The sequence below is a fragment of the Abrus precatorius genome, unplaced genomic scaffold (assembly GCF_003935025.1).
Source record: "Abrus precatorius isolate BTA unplaced genomic scaffold, Abrus_2018 Scaffold7, whole genome shotgun sequence".
NCBI classification, from domain to species: domain Eukaryota; kingdom Viridiplantae; phylum Streptophyta; class Magnoliopsida; order Fabales; family Fabaceae; genus Abrus; species Abrus precatorius.
The window spans coordinates 1009617-1023803 of NW_020874417.1; the positions used below are offsets into that span (position 1 = coordinate 1009617).

Consider the following 14187-nt stretch of genomic DNA (forward strand, 5'->3'; position numbering starts at 1 on the left):
ACACTTTTCAATTTATATTTTTTATGATTTTATAATCATTTTTAATACTTTTTAAAAAGACTATAAAAATATAACAAATTTTAATAAAGTATAAACTTATTATTCATCACATCATTTAATCTGTCTTACTGTGGTCACTTGCATAGTATTATTATTTAATCTCTCTATTAAAAATTACTTAGATAAAATTTTCTGAACCCTTTATAATTAAAAGATTTAGCACCCTCTCTTACACATAAAATAGTCATCATGTTAATAGATAGGAAAGTTAGTGATTTAGTTTAAAAAAATATTAATACCCTCTATTTTTTAAGATATATCACAAATGTTAATCTAAAAAAGTATAAAATAATCTTATAAATTTATGAGCATAATAAACACTTTATATTAAAAGTATCATAAAGTTAACAAACCTTAATTTTAATTTTAATTTTAAATTTTATACTTTTACCTACCATATTAACAAAGATCATTTGTATCATAATTTTTTTATAAATATTAAAGTATCAACAATATATTTTATTTTTATTTAATAAAATAAAATATTTATGATTAATAATAAAAGTATTGTATAAGTATATTTATAAATTTTATTTAAATTTAACTATACTTATACAATGCGTAAGAAACTTGTTAAAAGTTTATCAGCCAAATATCAATTTTCAATAAATTTTAGGAAAAAGAGTACCCTGATCACTTAAACTTTTGCACGTTTACAAGTAGACTCCTTAAATTATATTTTTTTCATCTCAATTACTCTTTAAACTTCATACCAAGATCAAATAATACCTTCTGTTAAGCCAAAATTAATTGACTGACATAGAATAAATCATGCCCCATTGATTGAGACTAAATCTTAATTGTTTATTAATTATATTTTTACAATTCGTTTATTTATATTATTAAAACATAATTATATTCTAAATGAGTTTATTTAAGTTTCGCTATTAAATAAACACCTTCATCCTAAGTGCATTAATAACATTTAATTTATAAAACAATAATATATTTTTTTACACAATATCTCAAGTTCGTGAGGTCAATAATTAAATTCTGTGTTATGTTCGAAAACCTAGTGTTGCTGAACTATGAAATATGAAAAGTCAACTCGTGATTTGTAGGATTCAAATATACATTTAGCATTTGCAATGCCTTTTTTTATTCTGAGAAAAGTAAAAAGGATAATAGTAGCGTTTGTTCCCACTATTGGTAGTATGCACAAACATAACATCCGCAAATAATGTCCACTGTTTTATTTTTTCTCATTCATACAATTGATGTTAAAATTGGGATTAAGAATGTCTCATTCATTGTGCATTTTTGGATCCTTTTGGTGAGAATAAAAATATGCAACGATGCAAATTCCCAAATAAAGAAATGACAACATCATGCATTTCTAAATAAACCAGATTCCTCTGGACCCACCCCATCTCACATAATGGAAAATGTCTTTTTCCCATATATCATAAGACTTTGGTTGTTGCTTTCTACTTTTTAACTTTCATTATCACCCCACATTGCTCATACTCTTCTCAAAGAATATCAAAACATCAACCAATTGTGTTTTGTTCATCTAACAACATCCACTAAACTATCATCAGACTATTGGGCTTCCCTTTCATGGAATTGAAGAGCAAATATTTTGAAGTAATTAAATTCTCCTAACTCATCTCTTTCTTTCAAGCACTCATGAATAGTTTGTGTGATTATTTTAATTTATTAATTTTGGACATCACATCATCATAACGTCAGGTATACACGAAGAATTCAAAGGGAAAGCTGATCCTTACCAGCACATGGTCACCCAATTGTTTTCCAAAGGCCCTTGTTTTCCTTTGTCATGGTTCAATTGTTTTCCCTTAATCCTTTACTCATCAATGTGTACTTGGTCCATTAGTTTGTATATGCTTAGAGGGGTTGTTTCACCTAGCTTTTGTTGATTACTTATTGCAGGTTATGGCATGGAATATGGTAAATCCACGAAAGGTAATACATATATTCCTTCTTTGTCGTTTCCCCTTTCTCTTTCTATTAATGTTAATTATTGCTTTCCAGCAATTATTACATGGTTCCAAAAAATTGCAATTATGAACGGTGCACTAATTAATCATTTCTAAAATTATTTTAAGAATATTTTTTTAACCCATTTAATATTGCATCATAAGAAGATATATAACAAATTTTTATCAAAATAATAACATTTAAAAGTATTAATACATTTAATCATATATAAATTTTAATAAAAAATTGATGTATATAACTTTTTATCCTAGGGAACTAGATTCCTTGTAGTTCATTTTTCAATTGCATAGGATGCAGTTACAAATTCAATAATATTTAGCTTATAAAGAAGTTATCATACATTGCTCAAAATCAAACAAATCAAATAAGATAAGATTTGTTGTTCGTTTTATGCTTCTAGCATGTGGAGAGAAGTTCGCAAATGCAGGATATGCTGCGTTTGGGGTAAACCATGAAGGACATGGACGTTCTGCAGGTGTCCATTGTCTCACAAAAAAGTTTGACGATGTTGTTAATGACTGTGAAGACTTTTTCAAGTCAGTTTGTGGTACCGATTTAATATCTAACCTTATAGAAGCAATAAATAATCTCAATGCTGAAACACTTTAGAATATATTGAGTTGTTGACTCCTTTGAATATTTCAGAGTTTCCAGAGTATAAGGGAATGGCCAAGTTCTTGTATGGAGAGTCAACGGGAGGGGCTGTGTGTCTACTATTGCATAAAAAATGCCCTTCATTTTGGGATGGTGCAATTTTTGTTGCACCCGTGTGTAAGGTTTGAACACTTTTTGTGAAGCTAAGACATTCATTCAAAACATCCTCTTTCTCTACTTAATAACATCGTTTATATATAAATACAAACATTTTTCAGATATCAGAGAAGCTAAGGCCGCATCCCAAGGTTGTCAACATTTTGACAAAAGTGGATGATATTATCCCCATATTGAAAATATTTCCCACAAAAGATGTCACAGACTCTGCCTTAAAAAACCATGCCAAAAGAGATACGGTGAGATTTAGGTACCATTTAATATATATATCAGAATGAAACGAAATACAACATGAGTTTTCATATATATAACTTTTTATAATGCAAATTTGATTATATGTCCTTTAATGATGCTTGCAGATAAGAAATAACAAATTGAAATTACATGAGGACAAGCCTAAGTTAAAAACAATGGAAATGTCGAGAACCAGTGTGAACCTCAAAGATAAATTACATGAGGTGATATGCAATTTTGATTTTTAATCTAATTTGAACCCGAATTACCCCACCCTTTTTTGCTTACAAAGAAAATTGCCCTTTTTATTGGGTCTCATTCTGAGTTTTGAGTAGGTGAAACTTCCATTCTTAGTATTACAAGGAGAGAGAGGAGTAGCAGATCCGAAAATAAGCAAAGCATTGTATGAGCAAGCCAGTAGCACAGACAAGACCATAAAATTGTATAAAGGAATGTGTTATGATGTAACATCAGGAGAAACTGAAGAAAACATCACACTTGTATTTTCAGACATTATGGCTTGGTTAGACAAGCGCACTAGCAAAACAAGTTTTGAGTCCTCTTAACCAATTCAAACTGACAGCATTTAGACATTGACATCAACACCGTCACATGTTAATGTTGATAAACAAAATGTCCAAGGAAAACGGTGAATCAATTTTGATGAGTTGCAAGGACACCACTTTCCTAGTGGATATTGTCCATTGTGACTACGTAGTTACAAATTGTTTGAAAATTATGTATTTTTTGTGGCCAACTCACTTTCGATTGGTCTGTTTTAGTACAATTTTCATTGAAGTACAAATATTGGTAGGACTTCTCTGGGGCAGTTAATTAGGTAAGGTTCATAGTAGTTCAACATGATTTCTTTGTTCTTCCAAATTATATTACTATACCGTATTAGTTCGTTGCAAAATGGAATCTTAAACCACGAATGGTGATGATCATAAGAATGATTTCAACATGAAGGCAGCAAACTTTACAAAACCAAAGATCAAATTTCGAACAAGTGATTGAAAAATCTGAGTGAAATGTAGTATGTGAAGGTAAAATGTTGAAGTAACTATAATTGTATGGAACCTCTCCCACGTATCAAGTACATAAAGAAAAATAATTTAATAAAATTAAAAACTTTTGCAATATCTTTAAAGTTGAAATAGATAATTTTAACACTAACTTTTCTACTGCATCGGATCATGGTCTTATTATTCACTACCACTATGCTTAAACATAAACTTTATCTAATCAAAATAATTCCTACGCAAAGTAATCTTAAAATTCATATCTCATGAGCTTAGTAATTAAATCTCGTACGTGTTATATTTGAAAACCGTGTTGTCTACAAAGGATAAAAGGTCAACGCTTGGAAAACAATAGCATTTCTTTTTTGGATCTTCTTAATCAGAATAAATAAGCGCAACAATGCAAATTCATAAATAAAGAAAAGATAGCATCAGATGTCTTGTCTCGTTAGAATAGAAATAAGGCTTATCCTAACAATTCCTTACTTTATCGCACATTATGGAAAAGGCTTTTGCCCCGATTTAAAGAACTTAATTTGCTACTTTCAACTTATGAAGTTAATTTTATCATAATGTGGTTGAAACATTGACCTGATTGTTAGTTTAATATGGGATAAAGGTCAAATCAGATCAATGAGCCCTGAATTTTAATAAATTTTTAACTTACTTTATCAACCTTCAAAAGTTTATTATATATTAAGTGGGTATTTAATTAAGACCATACGTAAGGAACGATAATGAATGTCCTTTGTGTGATTGTGGACACCATTCAAAACTTCCTCTTTATCTCCTCAATGAGTGTATAACATGGTTTACGTTGACACAAAAGATATGACATGGTTTATGCAAATGTTTTAGTGTATGCCAGATATCAGAGAAACTAAAGCCATTTCCCGTGGTTGCAAGACATGTTGACAAGAATGGAAGATATTATACGAAAGTGAAAAATAGTTATCGCAGGGGATGTCATCGATTCAGCCTTCAAAGATTGTGTCAAAGGAGACTTGGAGAGACTTACGTGACATTTGGTAGACTTGTTTAAACAAAAAAAAGAAACATGGATTTTATTTTATGTTCAATGTATTTTAAAAATAAAAGCAAGTTGATATATCACAAACCCAGGTTAAAAGCAGAATTGGAAATGCTAATAACCAGCGTGAGTCTTGAAGGGAGTTTACATGAGGTGATCTACATATTTGCTTTTTGAATCTAATTTGTTATCAAATTACCCCTTTTTGGGTCTCATTTTATGAGATTTTGGGTAGACATTTCTATACTGAGAATTGCGTGAAGAGAGAAAGATACAGTGACATACCCAAAAATAAGCAACGCATTATATGGGCAAGCGAGTAGCGTAGATAAGACCATAAAATCATATCCCGGAATGTGGCATGACATAAACATGTGGAGAGATTAATGAAAACATAGAACTAGTCTTTGCAGATATCATCACTTGTCTGGACGAGGGAGCTACAAGGCAAGTCCTTTCAATCAACTGAAACGATAGCTTTCCGAAATTGACAACAGATGCACCCCCTGCTAATGCTGGCAAACAAGGTATCCACCAAACAAAACGGCAGGAAGCAACCTTTCCTAGGACGCTGCCCGTCAATGTAAAATTATAAACCGCCTCCAGTGGGTATTGTCAATTATGACCATGTAGGCAACTTGTTTTAAAATTGTATTTTACCCTGCCCAACTTCATCTATCATGTGATCTAAATTGTTTCAAAACTAAGGCTTAATGGTTAAGTGTATCGAATGTTTTAGTACAATTTTCATACTAGTACCATACGGTGCGAGATTCCCAGCCAGTCCATTTGGTATGATTCATAATAGTTCAAAAAGATTACTCTGTTCTTACAAATTATACGACTATTAGACTAGTTTGTTGTACAAGGAAATCTTAAAACAATGAATGATGATGTTCGTAATTATCTCAACATGACGGTAGCAAACTCTAAGGTCTAAAGATCAAATTGCAAATAAGTGTTGAAGTAAAGAAATTCGACTGAAATGGAAGGAGTGAAGGCAAAATGTTGTAATAACTATAACTGTAACCTCTTGCACATACCAATTACATCCCCAAAAAAAAAAAAATAGAAATAGAATATAGATGGCAGAAATTTGATAAATGGAATCATGACTAGCCTACCAATCTTGAAAGAGGGTAAATAACCCGCATATAAAGACTGACAGATGACAAATGCCAAAAGGGGGTTTAAGTAGAGCTCATATGATGATGCGACTAATGGACCTGTGTGCGGGAGAAGGGAAACACCCTAATTGTTATCATCGAACTATATTTTCCCATTCTCACTCTAACACGTACATGTAATATATTCCAAGAAAGACTTAGGCGATGGTTGCACCTTCCTTATGGTCACCAAAAATGCGTTGCCGGAAGTCAGAAACCATTAGTGGGAGACCCTTGCGCAAGTCTACCTTGGGTTCCCAGCCCAGAAGCTCCTTCGCCCTTCCTATATCAGGCTTTCTCTTGTGTGGGTCATCCTCTGTGTTCGGCCTGTACTCTATCTTCGCATCAGGGTCGATTGTTTCTTGGACCACCTACATCAGCATCACCCACAAAACTAATTTTAACGTACGTGTCTGGGCCAAAAATTCGCGCACGTACATCGAGGCATTCAGTAAACGGGGTCCATCACTTTCGGACAAAAGTTACTGAAACCACCGACGAAAAATGCAACCCTTTCTTCCAAACTAACACTCATTACTTGCATACAAATGATTAAAAATTGAATAAAAAATCTAGAATGTAGGAAACAATCACACCACAAGGTACATTGCTCCCGTGCATTTTTTGCTCTGGTAAATGACAACAGGAAAAATGAAGAAACTGATATCCCATGCCTAGAATGATGTACCGGGTTTCCTTAAGAGTAAGCTTCGATTAACTTGTTCGAAAGGACATGCCTTTCGAATTTGTTAGTACAATGCATATTAAAGAAGGCTAATATATATATATATATATTTTAAATTTTTTAATTCAGTTTTTTTTATTAGTTTATATTTAAAAAAGTCGAAGTAATATTTAAAAAATAAAAAATAAATCAATCGTAAAAAAATGTTTTAAAAAAATGTGTTGCTTAATCTTTACACTCTGGAGGGCAATTTGTCTCAGTCAAGCTAAATATATAAGGCAGTTTAAAACCTACCCCTCGTATGAAATATAATCGCAGAAAAACCCAACTTTACCTTGGCAAGTTCAAGCATGGTAAATTCTCCCGGATTTCCAAGATTGAAAGGTCCCACGTGTTCTCCTTCCATAAGACGGATTAGACCCTCCACCTATACCAACATAGACATCACATTAGTACAGCAATCTCACTGCATACAGATCCAGGCCAGAACCTAAGTAATTGCCGACGATATTTAATTATTGACAGTCCACGACTACAGGTGTTATTTATCAACCTACTGCATTCATATTACAACGAGATTGCCACTGTAATTTATTTATGCTTCATATTTCACTGTTTTCAGAGTTCATCTTGTGAACCTTTTATTGAGTAAATTGCAATATTAAGAGCTGGCCCACATGGGCCCTCAAACTTGCTTTCATTCACATGCAAGGGATTCTTCAGTGAAACGGGCCACGAGAAGATCACACACGAGTATTATTGTTTACTAAAAGAAAAGACCCTTTGCAGAAATCCAGGAATTGTTAGTGAACTTTGCAGCATGCACATGGGGTAAGATTGTTTTAAAGTTTCAACCAAATGAACAAAACTGCCTGTAATTCAAATCCAACCTTGCGCAACAAGCACCATATATGAACAAGTATACACAGATTGGGCAAAAAATATGCTAAGTAATTTCAGTTAAAGAAAGATATTCTGGCTTACCAAATCAGATACATACTGGAAACTCCTTGTCTGCTTCCCATCCCCATAAACGGTCAAAGGTTCCTTCCTTAGTGCCTGCAATAACGCCAACAATTAGAGAGAATTATTACCAATAAAGCCAACAACAACACGTTGCTTTCCCATTCAAAATCAAATAAATAAATAAACAAAAGGCTAACCTGAGCAACGAAGTTACTAACAACACGACCATCATCTAAGCACATTCGGGGGCCGTATGTGTTGAAGATTCTAGCAATTCTAACCTGAAAAAACAATGCATGTGATAGGAGGAGACACCATTAGAATTTTCACTAAACAGTTGAATTAATTAGCAAGGAGAAAAAAGATGGAACGTGACATCAGAAGAGTACCTCGACACCGGCACCTCGGTGGTAGTCCATGGTCAAAGTCTCGGCCGTACGCTTTCCCTCATCGTAGCAGCTTCGGACACCTGTCACGCATCCGTGCACCCACACAATTATTAAACGATAAATCACATTAAGAACTAACGGACAAACACTCCTTACTCCAAGCGTTACTTTACCCCTCTTTAGTACAAAAATAAATACCAATATGATAAATAAATCAATAAATTAAATACTGAGCGCTGCAGGTCCCGATCTTACGGACCAAAGTGCTCCTTCCTTCCCTTCCTCAAATCACAAACCCATCCAACATCGTACCAAGATGGTATAGCCACTGCCACCCACTATTACCACCCGCCATCTACCCTTTTCACATTTTGCATTCACCACTGCTTTGTTTGGCTTTGCGATGAACATCACCCAACGAATATCTCCACCTTTCATTTTGTGGACCCGCAAATCACGGGTTCATCGTTTGCGAGAACCTGTAATTCCTAGACGTTGCCCTATTGCTCCGTTCCACGTGTCCCATTAGGTAACAAAAAAGCCTAAAGAAAAGTTTTTTTCCTTGAAAAAGAAAACACACGGAACATGCTGCGGGGTGTGTCCCTGAAAATGCTAATTCTAATTCTATTTAACGGAACAACATAAAAAGTCCGGTGACCGGAGAATATGATAAGAGAAGAGGATGGTAATACTAACCAATAGGATTAACGTTGCCCCAATAAGTCTCCTTCTGAGGGTGCTGCAGAGGATCTCCATAAACCTCACTGGTACTGGTTAACAAGAACCTCGCACCCACTCTCTTAGCAAGACCCAGCATGTTGAGGGTTCCCACCACATTGGTCTTGTGAACACAATTAAGGACTACAAATTCCAAAAACAATTCGTAGATCCCTAAAGCAAACGATGAATGAAAAAGCCAAAGTAAAAGAGAAAAAAGGATATGATAGTCTTGACAGGGTTGAACTTGTAATGAACAGGGGAGGCAGGGCAAGCGAGATGGTAGATCTGATCCACCTCCAGCAAGAGAGGTTCAACGACGTCGTGGCGGATGAGTTCGAATCTAGGGTTCCCAAAATGGTGCATCACGTTCTCTTTCCTTCCAGTGAAGAAATTGTCCACAACAATCACGCTGTCCCCTCTCGCCATCAACCGATCCACCAAGTGCGACCCCACAAACCCTGCCCCGCCCGTTACTACGATCCGTAGCCCCTTCCTCTTAATCCCCAACGGCACCTTCCCCACCGAATGCACCGCCGCAACACGGTGGTGGAACGCGGGCAGCTTCGTCTCGCGCTCGAAGTATGAGATCGGATGCGGCTCGAATGGAACCGTCGAGGAGGGTGAGGAGGAGGATGAGGAAGGGACGAGAGTGAAGAACAAGGTGGCTATGATGACGCCAACTAGAACGAAGACGAGTCGCTGTTCTCGGAGCATGTAGCGAATCGGGCGAGTCACGGAGAGCCACGGTTTGAGGGGCTTCGGCGAGTAAGCGTCGTCCACGGGCTGAGTCTCGTGCCCTCTGAAAATCAATTCGGAACCCATTTTTTCTTTTCCGCTTTGAACTCTCACTCAATTATGAAGCTTCCTTCTTCCAATCGAAGCGCGAAGAAGAAGGAAATGAAGTTTGGATTGTGCGATGCGGGGAGAAGAAGGGGAAATTGAAATGGGGAAAGGGACTGAGTTTCGAGTTGGAAACAGACCGGAACTCGGTCACCGGCACGGTGGTGAGATGCTGGTGATGTCTAATTAGTGTAGATCCGCGGGTGCGTTTTGGTATTTAAAGTAAGAGGGAGTGTTAGAAGGGGGGGAAGGGGGTTTCATTAAATGACCAAAGTACCCTCATTGGCCTCAAAATTTAACGGCTGTGATTGGGCGCGTGGGTTGGGGAAATTGGGAGTTACTTAGGAGTGAAACAGAGAGTGGTGTTTTTTTCATTTCAAAGGAGGTTGGGTTTGCTGATTTTAAGAGCTACCTCGCTTTGACTAGCAATTGGAATTGGAATTGTTGCAAATCCTCTTTTGATTCTTTAGTCATAGATCAATTCTCTGCCGCCACGGTTTATGTCACCAAAAACACCCCTCACCGCCCCAACTATTTCTTTCTTTCTCTATCATTTTTAACCACAGTAAGTAAGATTCATAGTTTCCACTTTCTACCCCATAAAAAACATAATTAGGATCATCATAATCTAATCATTTATATAAATTTAGTATACATTTCAAAACAAATGTAATAATACAACATTTTATACATATATCCCATGTTTTGTGGTTTATGCATCGCAATCATTTTAGTTGGAGATGGTATTTTTTAAAACACAGTTTGTAGTACTGCTTTAGGTGAAGATACCTCCAACATGCTATGTATCCTTTCTAGACCCTGTTGGTTTTTTAATTCAACCTAAGCATTGCGTGATAAGTATTATATTTATACTTCTGCCAATATACAATTTTTATAAGGAAAGGATACCCTTCAGGTTACTAGTTATTAATATTTCATATTTTAAAAATACAAATATTCAATATTTTCTTTTTTAAAAGTAAATAGGAAGACCATTCGAAAGATTTAAACTTATTCTTCATTAAAATCAATGAATAATATTAAGAAAATAGTTTGAGAGGATAGAGCAACAGTTGATTTAAAATATTGTGAAATATTTTTTTTATAATCGTGAGGTATCATTGCAATGACAGCAACCTTATTACGCCAACTTTACGGGTCTTGTTCCGTATGTCTGGTGTGGGCTAAAATAAAAGTGAAATAGTGATGACATGATAATTTGGTGAGTTCTTAACGGAATGATATCATAATATAAAACAACTATAATAACATTTTATCTAATTAGGAGTGCATGGTTATTGACAAGCATATGCACAAGTTGTATAGAAGATTAATTGTTGACTCTATAGGAAGGATATCAAAACAAGCTAAGGGTGGGGTTTAGATCAATTTATTTATTCAAAAAATACATTTTGTCATTCTATTAAAAAAGATCATTAAATTTTAGGGTCAAAATAATAACAGGGAAACATATAGATTATATATATCCAAATTTGGTGAGGGCAGTCTTGGTATGATAACAATATCCGTCACCGTACACCATTTGATTACCCTTATCCTCGTAATTTAAATCTATAGGACACCGCGACAAAAAAGAAAATGCATTTTTAAAGTGACTGGTTACCCATTTCTTATAGTATTATCACTTGAAAATTTAGATGAAAAATGCACAAATCATTTTTGTTTATGTATATATAGGCATTTTGCATTTTGATTTAATCACGCCAAGCAGTTGATGAGTTTATAAGAAACGAGAATAGTAAAAAAGGGCAATAACTTGAGATGCAAAACACAAAATTGTCTTTATGACTTGTCAAAGCTTTGGAAAACTAACTTAATTAGCTTAACTTGATGAAAAGGTTTGACGTAATACTTTGATATGCTTCTCAAGAAGGGAAGGGAATTCCTAAATTAATTACAATGAACTTTATTTATTGTAAAACACCTAACAATCACACTTTAGACCAATAGCTTTTTGGTAAGAGTACTGCTGGTGTTTGTTGGCAATCATGTGCCTATTTCCCACTGTGATTAGGGCATTTGCTAAATAGGTACCAATTCCCAATCATTTTTTTTCTCTTGTTACCTAAGGCAAATAATTAAGCTCCACGCAACAACCACTACAATATCAGGAACTATCCCATTTCTCATTACTGTCTTCAAGGTGATTATATAATATCCAATTTTCAACCAAGCTTCGATAACATGCTTTTCCATTTTGGTTTTTACACTCTGCTTATGTATTAGCTAAACGCAATTCAACTTTGGCATTATTGGGTCTAAAGAAATCAACTTTCTAAGTAAACTAAATTGGACTCAGATTTCTTCAATTTTTGGCACTAACTGCATCTTGTAGTTAAGCCATTTTTTACATTTTTTTTAAGCGAAAATGAACTTGTTTGCATTCTTTGATGTCATAAATGTGTTATAATTGATACATATATATACTTAATATAGTCCAAGTATTGAGGGTCACATGATATAAAACTCCTTTTGATGGTCGATAAATTAATTGGAGAGGTAAAGAGCAAGTTGAGTGATTTCGAAGCTCTTTCTTTGACTAAACTGGGTACATCCATTCGCAAAATTTTATGTACGTACAAGAGTAAAGAACACTTTTTAATCATAAAATGGGAAATCAATTAATATAAGCAAATTCAATTAACTTGAATATTACTTGGCCCCAGGAATAATAATAATGTTATATATTATAGCATAAATGACAATAGCAACACTGCATATTTTAAAGAATGGTAAGCTATAATAAGTTATATATTTATTATTAATATGTTATATGTAAAAATAAATTAAACAGAGAAAATTTGTGCAAGTGAAGAGACGTTAATATGTTTTATTAAGATGAATGGTTGCGGAAGTAAAGGGGTTTACAGGGGTGCAGTGTGCACGTCGCAGGGTTCTTTGAATCGGAAGCGAAGTTGACTTGTTCCGTACACGTGGCGCTTAGAGAAAAAAGCACGTTTATTGTAGGCTTGGGCGACCATCATTGCACACACCAATAAGCCAAGCTGAGGTTATCTGTCACTTCAAAGTTAACATTTAAATTAATTTTATTTGGTTAACCTTGGTGGAAAGTAAACAGGTATTTGGTTTATTTGATCCGTGATGGTAGGGTGCAACTTTGACGTCCAACATGGGTTTGACTTTTCTTTTTATCTCTGTTGAAAGATGGAAAAGAAAAGATGAATGTAGTTCACCATGTTAATTTTGTTAATAAATAGTTTGAATGTGACACACAAATATGGTGAATACTGAACCATTTCAGTCATAGCAAAGACTCCATTTCCACTCTGCAATTAATCACTCATACCATCCTTTCATTTTTGAACGTCCGGCGTGATTTCTGGTGTCTCATGCCGTGATTCACAATAGTTAGGTCTTAGACAAATTTTATTCTTTACACTTTTTCTTATAAATTTGCCTAACCTGCCTAAGCACCCAACCCCCCTCTCTATGGACATATTGAGAGATGATAAGTATATATTAATATTAGTAATTAAACTTGAACATAAAAAGTCTAAATATAAATTTAATGCATATTTATAATCAATAATATTAAAATTAATGCTAATAACTTACACCTTGACGTATAATTAAACGTGTTATAAGTGTCAAATATGTTAAAAAGTGTCAAACATAAATTTTGTCCCCTAATCTCGAAATTTCTGACGGGGCCTTAGAAAAGAAAAAGAAAAACAAAACAGAGAAGTATGAAACAAGTTAAATAGTATAATAGAAAATGGAAAAAGGAAAAAATAGTTGTAAATAGATATTTTAAAAAATGTGCATAAAAATAATATAACTCAAATTCTATTTTTTTGTGACCATAGTGAAAATTAAAAAAGTAATTAATCATTCTACTATGAATGGGAATGTTTTTAAGGTAGAAATTGGAAACATATTTTGGTCCCTTTTATGAGGCTTTTGTGATTAACAAATCAAGTTTGCTAGTGTGCTGAAATCGAGTGCGTCGGCCCATTTGTTGTCAATCGGCCTTTTTAGTTTTCTTTTAAGGCTTCCCAACAACTACAGATTAAGGTAACCTTTTATGGAATAAATATTTTTCCAACCGATCTCTCATGGGTTTTGACAGTAATTCCTAATGAGTATTTAGCATTCATCTATTTTGTCTGACATGGTGGAATCTAATACAAAAGTTGTTTATAGTTGAATTGTGTTTCATCCAAGTGTTAAGTAGGTAAGGGTTGGAGAAATGAAGGATGGGTGAGTGGTAGATTAGATTTCTTCAACTGAGCTTATCCAAATTTGTAAAAAGCTTAGGGCATCTCCCACAAATGTCTTTGGTCTAAACAATGGATTAAAG

At 34.2% G+C, this 14187-nt stretch overlaps 2 protein-coding genes across 4 annotated transcripts; one reads left to right on the forward strand and one right to left on the reverse strand.

Moving 5' to 3' along the window:
• Positions 1 to 1620: 1620 nt before the first annotated feature.
• On the forward strand, positions 1621 to 3593 carry LOC113873820 (caffeoylshikimate esterase-like). Its single transcript, XM_027512153.1, has 8 exons — positions 1621 to 1647; positions 1753 to 1843; positions 1954 to 1986; positions 2423 to 2569; positions 2668 to 2798; positions 2895 to 3032; positions 3153 to 3251; positions 3363 to 3593. The coding sequence occupies exons 1-8, from the start codon at positions 1621 to 1623 to the stop codon at positions 3591 to 3593; spliced, it is 897 nt and encodes a 298-aa protein (XP_027367954.1).
• On the reverse strand, positions 2373 to 10041 carry LOC113870947 (UDP-glucuronic acid decarboxylase 2-like). Of its 3 annotated transcripts, none has more exons than XM_027507545.1 (7): positions 9228 to 10041; positions 8982 to 9129; positions 8286 to 8365; positions 8094 to 8177; positions 7915 to 7989; positions 7265 to 7351; positions 2373 to 6616 (listed from the first exon to the last, which is right to left on the reverse strand). In XM_027507545.1, exons 1-7 carry the CDS (start codon positions 9825 to 9827, stop codon positions 6404 to 6406), a joined length of 1287 nt encoding a protein of 428 aa, XP_027363346.1. In that variant the 5' UTR covers positions 9828 to 10041; the 3' UTR covers positions 2373 to 6403. The 3 variants fall into 3 exon arrangements, with proteins under 3 accessions (XP_027363346.1, XP_027363344.1, XP_027363345.1); XM_027507543.1 differs by having other exon boundaries at positions 7265 to 7357; XM_027507544.1 differs by having other exon boundaries at positions 7247 to 7357.
• Between the last annotated feature and the right edge of the window lie 4146 nt (positions 10042 to 14187).

Excerpts from the sequence above, each read along its gene's own strand:
- LOC113873820 (XM_027512153.1), top strand. The coding sequence starts at position 1,621 with ATGGAATTGAAGAGCAAATATTTTGAA. Across the intron at positions 2,799-2,894 it reads TTGTTGCACCCGTGTGTAAG|ATATCAGAGAAGCTAAGGCC; the intron begins GTTTGAACACTT and ends AACATTTTTCAG. Across the intron at positions 3,033-3,152 it reads ACCATGCCAAAAGAGATACG|ATAAGAAATAACAAATTGAA; the intron begins GTGAGATTTAGG and ends TGATGCTTGCAG.
- LOC113870947 (XM_027507544.1), bottom strand. The coding sequence starts at position 9,827 with ATGGGTTCCGAATTGATTTTCAGAGGGCACGAGACTCAGCCCGTGGAC. Across the intron at positions 9,130-9,227 it reads TCAACCCTGTCAAGACTATC|AAGACCAATGTGGTGGGAAC; the intron begins ATATCCTTTTTT and ends AATTGTGTTCAC. Across the intron at positions 8,366-8,981 it reads GGGCAACGTTAATCCTATTG|GTGTCCGAAGCTGCTACGAT; the intron begins GTTAGTATTACC and ends GATGCGTGACAG.